We start from the raw sequence: 9,381 nt of genomic DNA, 5'->3' as shown, positions 1-9,381 counted from the left end.
TAATAATAAAAACGACAAAAAAATAAAATAACCACCAGCGTTTCAGCGAGCTTCTTAATGAAGAAATTCAACAAGCAAAAATTAGCAACAATAATGGAAGACTAACAAACGAGCAAAATTAATCAAGCCGCTTTACTTCCACCGCAGACCCAACCACGCGCTGTGCGTGTGTGGTCCCGCTCGGCGGGCGTGGCGAGGGGCGGGGCTTGTAATTGCAGCAGGCGGGGTTCGAGAGGCGACCGCGGGGGCGTGGCTAACGTTGCTGTGGGCGGAGCCTCGCGGCGGAGCTTCCCTGCGCTTCGCCCTGGGGGGCGTGGCCAGCTGCGCCGCTGCCTGCCGCACTCGGGTTGCCTCTATGCATTGGCGCGCGAGCTGTTCGGCGCTGCGAAGCTGCTGCTGCTGGGCTCGTGGAGATGCTGCAGTAGCGGCGGCGTTGGCTGGGAAGCCCTTTGCTGCTGCTGCTTCATTCATGGTGGCAGGAGGGGTTGCCGTGGCTTCCACAGCCGCCTTCTCTTGCCCAGGACCAGCCTGTGATGACCCCGGGCGTATTTCGGGCTGTTTGAACAGCGGCGGCGGGGGGAAAGGGGAGCTTGATGAAAGCGATGTCTCCCCAACAGGATCACATCGGGCAGGGGCGCTCTTCCTCCCTGACCGGAGGGTCCCGGCTCTCCGCAGCCTCCGACGCCAGCAAGGTGAGTGAACCCGCCGCCGCCCCTTTGCAACACTGCTTGGATCGGGGGACGGGGACGAAAACCACCTCCTCCTGTGCAGACAAGAGACGGACCGGTCGCCTCCTTCGCCCTTGGGTTTTGCAGCGAAGGCTTATAAGAATAATAGCTTAACCTGCCCCTTCCCGAAACTTGCAGGCTGGTCCTGTACGCGCAACTCGGGGAGCAAGACCTGTCGGTTTCCAATGGAGCTTTGCTCCCCAAGGAAGCCGGGCTGGCGCTGCAGCCACACCGCGTGCCCAAGCACGCTCGTGGGGAAGCAGGTCCTGCAGAGTTGAAGTAAAAAGGGTAAAAAGACCTCAGTGGCAACAGCAGCCTCTTAACTGGTACGGAGAGCTCGAGTCTGTGCAAGCCCCTCGTTCACTTTTTTGGGGGGCATGAACCCCCCCCCCCGCGCGCCTTTTCCCCTATGTCATTTTCTCTCCCTGCCCATCCATTTCGGGAAATAATGGGGGGGGCGGTGTACCCCCACCCTCGATGTCCCTCTCCACCATTTCCAGAGGGTTATCCATGTCGATGCATTTGTCGTGAAGCGTGCTGGTGGTGGGCGGGGAAGGTCAGGGTGGCGGCGGTGCAACCTGCGAAGGTTCCCGGTCCTTAAATGCTGCAGAAAGACGGTCCTGTGCGCGCAACGCGCATGTTTCGGGAGAGCGCAGTAGATGGAGGTCGCTTGCGCTCGGGGGGGGGGGGGAGAACGGGGCTGCGCGCCTTGCGGGAAATGTGCTGCATAGCTGGCGCGGGGGATCGATCGATCTTTCCCTCCCCCGCCCTTGGTAAGATCTCCAACGGAGCGCACCGCCACGCCGTTTCCCGTCGTGATCGAGAGAAACCACCGAGCTGCTGTTCTTGGCACATCGCGTTCCTTAAAAGCGCCACCAGGGATCCCTCGGGAGGCGCGATCGCCTCGGTCCTGTTCCCCTCCCTCCCTCTCTCCGCGCCGCATGCGTGCTTCACCTTCCCTGCCCCAGGTTTGCATGCCTGGATTGGTGTGTTTTGCACTTGATGGGTGGACAGACGCGGTTCTGTTTTTGAGTAGCCGCTGCTGCAAGGCGCTCACGGGGCTTCTCTTTCTTTCTGCGCCGGCTGCTCATGGACGTGAGGCTCGGCGACCGGGGGACTTCGTGATCGGTCTGCTTTGAAGGTGGCATCGTCGCGACAGGCGGGCCGGGCGATCTCGTCGGGGTGGCATTTTCTGCATAGATGCTGGCTGGATCAGTGGTGGCTCCCTTGGCATGTATTGTTCCAGGTAGTCTTAGATCCTGGACTTAATGGTCTTAGTCGTCTACCTTCTCTCCCACCAGTAATGTGTATTGATTCACTAGCACTCCCACTCCCCTTTAGGAATGTGAATTCACCTGCTTCAAATTGTGGGGTGATTGAGGGCCCACCTACTCATTTTGCTGAATGGGCACCTGGATTGTGTCCTAAAGTCCTGTCCTTGCAGTGCCAACTACATTTGATGCCTCTAAATGAGAATGGGACAAAAAGCAGAGGAGTGTTGCCATTCTTGCTTTGGCTTGCGCCTGCAGTTGTATTTCTATCTAAAATTACATATTTTAAATAGAGTGGTTCTCTTGCCCAGTGCAAGCTTATCTGAGATGTATGGGGACCCCCATTGAAAAAATAAGCATAAAATATTATGCATTCTTATAATTTGTGCAACAACCTTGTAAGGCAGGCCAGTATTGTTATCCGCGTAGTAACAACTGCAAGGTATGAGCGCGGAACTCAGGCTGAGAGATTGTGTCTGGCCTAATGTCATTTTTGTGGTTGATGAGATTTTTGAACTTTTTGGAGAAGTGAATGGGAGGTGCACTTGTTCTTGCTTTTGCATGATGTTGTGGTTAATGTGTTGTTTGAATCAAGACCTGGGAGACCAGTGTTCAAATCTCTATGGGGCTATGAAGCTCATTGAGTGACCTTGGGCCAGCCAGTGTTTCTTCTCAGCTTAACCAACCTCACAGGGTTGTTGTGAGGGTAATAGGGAACCGTGAATGTCACCTGGAACTCATTGGAGGAAAGATAGGAATTAAATGGAATCTCTGTAATATACGCAGCAGTAAGGCTGCGGATAGATGGCTGCATCTTTTTAACATGTGTGTTCTGTGTACCTGCAGCCACTTCTAGCTTCTCGGCATGTCTCTGAGACAGAAGCATGCAACTATAACTGTACGTGCAGCTGTCACGCAGTTTCCTCTGCAGAAGTGACAGTAGTACAGGAAATCTTGCCTTTCAAATAATGGCCCCTTTCTCTGCATGAAATCTTAGGGTATTTCCTGGAGCAGGCCAGCAGATGATGGAGAAGAGGAGAAGAGTTGGGTAGTTCCTCTTCCCATCACTAAATAAGGGGAGTTTTAGACATTCCCTGCTGTTTCTGAATTGACTTTGGATAGTACAACATTTTACATTGGCGTACGAATTGATTTTTATACCTGGTTTTTGTTATACTGCATAAGATTCCATATCTGCTTGTTTTTCCTTAAACAAACTCTTTAAAACTGCCCTAGGATAGTAATAAAGGACATGAACTTCTGCTGACCTAAGAACTTAAGAAGAACCGCACCAAGGGTGCATCTTGTTCAGTATCCTGTTCTGGGAAGTCTGCATGCAGGCATGAAAGCAGCAACCCTCTCCAATATTTGTCCTCCAGCAGCAACTGGTATTCTGAGGCATCCTGAACATAGAGGCTCCATTTAGATTTTGCAAACTGGACCTGCTGCAACAGAATTTTGCAGTGTAGAGTGCTGCTTTTCCAGGTGCTGGCCAGCCCGCCCCATCACCTTCAAGGATATTCTTGTCTATTACCCCTCCCGCTTGGTTTTCTGTGCACTGCCCCTCCTCCGCGGCAGCTTGGCCACTGAGCATGCTCAGTCCTCACTGGGCTCTTTTGGATTCTTCTCCCTCCCCAAATATTTTTGTTCTTCTGCAGATCTTGGATTTCCTCCAAAGCCTGCTGCTACCTCGCTTTTGTGCATAGGTGGCACTGTTTTTGCAGTGCCAGAATCCACATGCAGCAAACGAAATGTACTGTTAGAGTATAAATAATGTAATGTGGTGCCCTGAGGCTGATGGGATCTGTGGCAGGGAAGCATGTATGTGAAGTCTGGTATGTAGGTTGACTAGTACTATACAAAAAAGGCTGAAATCTTAGAAATCACACCCCCTGACCAAATAGAGAAACCTGTGCTGGGAGCTGGTTGTGTTGGAGTATTGCTTTTTCATATTCTTCCACCTCTTCTAACTCTAACATTCAAAACATGTTTTGGGATAAGCCCTGGTTGAAAGTAAATACTGCACTTGCTGTGTTGACTCGGCTCAATACTGTTACACTATTTCTAGAGAACTCGTACATAAATTGATGGCTAAAAAAGACCATTTTTAAAATCTGTACTGTGTCCTGAAACACTTTTGCATATATGTTTATGGCAGATGGTGGTAAGCATTTCCTTTATTGCATAGCCTACTGGTTTTCCAGTGGAATCCTGATCATGATACAGGTAACCTTTAACAACATATAGGAATTCACTGCCTTTTTAATGTTTCGGATCACAGGATCTGTGATCTTCCACTGCTCATCCTACAGGAGCTCAGCTTAAATTCTGGAGGTTAGCATTGGGTTATCAGTGTGGTGTAGCAGATAACATTTCAGTACTAGGCGTGAGAGACCCAGGTTCAATTATGTGTTCCACCATAAGGACCAGCAAGTCTCACCTTTTTGGAGGGATCACTTAGCTCTGGCCCAGCCATACAGTAAGGTGGAGTGACCAGGTTTGGGCTGCAGCATGAAAGAAACAGAATACAGTAGATGAAGACAGGAATTAGTGCTATAGCATCAGCTTTGCCAGCTGAGTATCTTAGGTTCAATCCCTAGTATCTCCAGGTATGGCCGGGCAGATGCGTTTCTAATAATAATAATAATAATAATAATAATAATAAATTTATTATTTATACCCCACCCATCTGGCTGAGTTTCCCAGCCACCCTGGAAAGCGGCTGCCAATCAGTGCGAGTGAGATGGACCAATGGTTTGACTGAGTGTAAGGCAGCATCCTATTTTGTTAATGGAGTAGCAAGATTTTTAAGAGGTTAGGTATATTGTTTGGGTATGTTCAATGAAATACAGGTAAATTAGAATAAGCAGAGTGTTATCAACCAAATGCACCACTCTTTAAGTCGTTTGGATCATCTGTTGTGCTATAAACACTTAGGAGAATTCCAGTGTAGAAACTGCACTATGCTACAAAATTTTCCTGCACTTCAGAACGTGCTTTGGTGTGTGGGCTTGCCTTTGTGTGTGAAACCTGGCAGAAGAAAGAGTGTGATTTATGAGTCAGATATGTTGGGGGCTCAGAATATGTTTCAGCATACATTCCCCCCCCCCCATTTTTGTTTTTTAAAAAACTGGCCCTGCCAGATACTATTCCAGAATAAATAGTGCGAAGACTAAAAGGAACCAAGCTGGGAAGGAAATCTCCTATTTGCAGGGTTTGCATTAAAATGTCATTAAATCCCCGCAAGCGCATTCTCCTTGGAGAATTGCTGCAGCAGGCTGCCAGATTGCTTATTGGGATTTTAATGCCTGCCTGGGTTATTACAGTACACTTCATAAATATTTCCCGTCCTGATCATGTTGGGGAAAGAGGGAGAGAAATGGGGACTCCATATATGTAGTTTTATCCTGGACCACAGCCCTCAAGCACAATGTGAGACTCCTGTCCTGGTAAACATATCATTTTTGCCCAGTGCATTGGCCCTTCAAAGTCAAGGACTTTGAACATCTGAAATCCTGTTCGACTGTAGTTCTGGTGGAAATAAGAAATCATGCCTTAGCTTAAGATCAGAGGAGTAACTGTGTTAGTCTTTTCTTATAAAAGCAACACAGAAATCCCAATGAAAATCCTCATCATTATATATTTTACATGGCTGTTTATTTGCACATATTTTAAAATTTTATATATGGATGTTTTATGATGTTTTATGATGGCCTATACTTATAATGCCTAGTAAAGGTTTGGCAAAGTAAAAGCAACACACAATCTTGAGGCACCTTAGTGACTATCAAATTTATTCTGGCATAAGCTTTTGTAGATTGGAGTCCAGTTAATCCAGTGCATTTGATAAAGTGAACCGTAAGCCACAAAAGCTCATACAGTAATATATTTACTAGTTTTAAGGTGCCACAAGATTATTTGTTAACATCAGTCGATACTGTATGGAGAATAGCTGAAAATGTTTTATTGTAGTACTGCCAATGCCTCCTATATAGATTTTTATTTCTATGTGGGGCCAGGCTAGATTCCAGTGAGTATTTGAATTATCCTTGTCAAACTATTAGTGAGAGCATAAGTATATGAATACAAGTAACTATAAAATGAGACTGCACTATTTTGCAGTATCAAAATACTGCAGCAAGGAAACATTTGCAAGGAAACATGTATTCTCACTATGGTTGCCTGTAGACATCCTGTTGGGAAGCTTTTATACAGGGAAGGAGTGGGTTCTTATTCCATGCATCTGATGTGCCACAAACATTTAAGTTTCCTTCTTTGATCTCATCCTCCTGTAAAAAGTTTCAGTTCAACATTGGCATGCATTCTTCTTGCCACATCTTTGAGACAAATGGGATACTTGTGGGAATGAAATCTTCCGACCTTGGGGTCGTATCCAATGTTCGCTCTTCTCAGAGCAGACCCAATGAAAAAGACTGACTTAATTTTAGCAAATCTGCTCCCGAGTAGAACGTATTTAGATCCAATCCTCGATTAGCAAATGTGTAAGTGGGAAGCCTCAATCCCGTATGAACAGAATTGAGCACACTATAACGTTTTGTAGTGAGTCTAAGGAGTTGCTGGTTTTTAGAAAACGGTGGCAGGTGAATCAGTGTAAATATCAGCTTGTGAACATGTTCTTGCGTAATTTCAGATAACGTAGAGCTGAGTTCTGATAGCTACTTACAAACGCACCACACAGAAAATGTGTAGTGATTGTCCACACAATGAACTCATTTCCCTCTGTGGGTAGTAAGTATAACTAGCTTTACCATGTGGCCAAATTGTTACAGATACCTGGTGGCCCACATCTGTCCCATGGTGAGATTATAAGTCATCACCATGTGGTGTTCTCTATCACCTTAAATCGCATAGACACCTCATATTTAAAGAGGATGACTTGCAGTCATAACACAGGTATGCCCCTAATGCCTTTGAAAAGCAGCCTGTTTAGGCAGTGTGACTCTGTAAGATAGAGCTGTTGGTTTGGTGTTAGCAAGGCTGGGGAAAACTGGCTTCCTGGGCCTCTAAAAAATGCTCTTCTGGAGCACAGGAACAGTATACAGTACAGTAAGCTCCTAATCACCTGATGATGGATGATAAAAGAATAATAATGCCGGCTTTTTGGAACTGAAAATATTTTTCCCCAGCTGTGGAGTTAGCTGGGTCAGATTGGGGATTTTGCTGTATACTATGCTGGTGATAGTTGGCTGTTTATTATATATTAAATTTCTATACTACCCTACATCCAAGGATCACAGGGCGGCTTACAATATAATAACACAATAATACATAACATAGTAACAGTAACAACAACAACATAACCCCCCCCCCCCCCCAGTTTAAAAGGCCATAGATTGTTTAATTAGCCAAAAGCCCGGGAGAAGAGGAATGTTTTTCCTAGCGCCTAAAGATATGTAACAAAGGTGCCAGGTGAGTCTCCCTGGGGAGAGCACACCACAAACGGAGCCATCGCAGAAAAGGCCCATTCTCATGTTGCCACCCTCCAGACCTCTCATAGAGGAGGCACATGAAGAAGGGCCTCAGATTATGATTGCAGCGTTCGTATCTGTTTATATGGGGAATCGTTCAATTGTAATACAGTGGTACCTCGGGTTACATACGCTTCAGGTTACAGACTCCGCTAACCCAGAAATAGTTCCTTGGGTTAAGAACTTTGCTTCAGGATGAGAACAGAAATTGGGCTCCAGCGGCGTGGGAGCAGCAGGAGGCCCCATTAGCTGAAGTGGTGCTTCAAGTTGAGAACAGTTCCAGGTTAAGGACGAACCTCCGGAACGAATTAAATACTTAACCCGAGATACCACTGTATCTGACTAACCAACCTCCTGGGCGTATTCTGTCTCTCACAAAATAAATGCAGAATGTTTGAGGGGTGGAAATATGCAGTGAAAGGCATATTTCATAGTATTTCATAGGTTATCCCTAAACTGGAATACAAGATAAAGCGGGTGGAGTAGAATTGTGCCAAGCTTCTATCAAAATTTGGCCTATTAAGAATTATCATTGTGAAGTCTGCTACAGGTCTTCTCTAATCACATCTTTTGAAACCAAGAGACAAATGACATAGTACGCTGGAATATCTGTGTCTTCCCCCAAGTGGGCTAACTTCCCTTGATATAAACAGTGCTGAAAAAATATAGGTACTTCACAGGTATTTGATGCCGATGGTAGAAATGTGAACTTTTTAGGTAGCCAACATTTTCCCTCAGTTGCTGGGACTTGAAAGATTTGAAAGAGAAATTCTGTGATCTGGAAAGGAACTTGTGAGTCATCAAGCTGAATAGAAAGGAAGATATTTCTATTAATTATCGCATCATGTCTCATGCATCAGAGACAGGGTTTAAGGTTGGTTATTTAATGCAAATAATTTAAATTGGTTTAGGGAAGCAAATGCTTTGAGAATAAGACTAGAGCACTTCAAACAGATGCACAACATATTGACTAGCAGGGGTTAGAAATTTGCAGTGACTTAAGGCCTCTGTAGTATGTAATAGGCACATTTTTGAGAACTATTATACACATTTCCTTTTAGGATAACAACTTTCCTAAAAGGTAACTTGTATAATAGTTATGCAAGTCAGAATTATCACAAGTATAGGCTTTTCAGCATTCTAGAAGTGTTTATACATATTTAGTAGCAGCATGGCAGGCAGAAATTCAAAAGAGGAAGCTTTCTAAAGCACAATCTCAAGAAAAGCTGCATATTTCGAAATTCTTCCTCATATCTGTTTGGCGCAGGAAAACAAAGGTTTATGTACCTGTTAGTGACCGCTGCTCCCCATGTGACAAGCTGTTCTTGTTCATAGATCATTTTTCTATGTGAATTCATTCAAGAACCTAAGGACAGTTTGTTATAAAGCCGGTTGCTGCCAGGACAGCTCAGGCATTGTAATCAAGTGAGTACATTTCATACTGTGACAGCCATGTGTCGGTCCTTTGTATTCTCCATTGTTTGTTATCAGAGGTGTTCATACTGTACTGTAGTTGTGTTTCTCCGTATCTCACATTTGCTTTCCGCTGGAGCATAGCTCAGGGTGACGTGTGGCTGGCTGGCTGGGACTGATGGGAAGTGTACTTCAAAATAGTTGGAGGGCACCAGGTTGGCAAAGGCCAGGGGATTCCTCCCTGATTCCTCTGTAACCGTGTGTATGTGAGTCGGGAGGAGGTAGGATGCTTTTTGAAATAGTATTGCTTCAGATGGCTTATCTCTTTCTGCCCTGACTTCTTCTGGGCAATAAGATTGGATCCTGTTTTGTGTGTCTGAGTCCTCTGCATTTCTGTTTTATTTGCTTTCCTATGCTTTTTATAGAATCATAGAGTTGGAAGGGACCCCAAGGGTCATCTAGTCCAACCCTGTGTGATGC

The 9,381-nt window shown here is 45.6% G+C and overlaps 1 protein-coding gene across 4 annotated transcripts in view; it reads left to right on the top strand.

Moving 5' to 3' along the window:
* The first annotated feature begins 301 nt into the window (after positions 1-301).
* The window catches only part of ARHGAP20 (Rho GTPase activating protein 20), a 75,877-nt gene continuing 66,797 nt past the window's right edge, over positions 302-9,381 (top strand). Inside the window, exon 1 of one of the 4 annotated variants that reach the window (XM_081860390.1) lies at positions 302-692. In XM_081860390.1, the coding sequence (XP_081716516.1) occupies positions 594-692 (99 nt within the window). In that variant the 5' untranslated portion in view covers positions 302-593. Of the gene's footprint in view, positions 693-1,447; positions 1,502-1,831; positions 1,975-9,381 lie in introns of those variants that run through there. The other 3 variants (XM_081860389.1, XM_081860392.1, XM_081860393.1) reach the window with 3 other exon arrangements.

Source organism: Podarcis erhardii (genome assembly GCF_964252035.2).
Source record: "Podarcis erhardii genome assembly, chromosome: 4".
Classification (NCBI taxonomy): Eukaryota; Metazoa; Chordata; class Lepidosauria; order Squamata; family Lacertidae; genus Podarcis; species Podarcis erhardii.
Note: the sequence above shows the minus strand (reverse complement) of the source record. Positions and strands in the feature narration are given on the sequence as shown.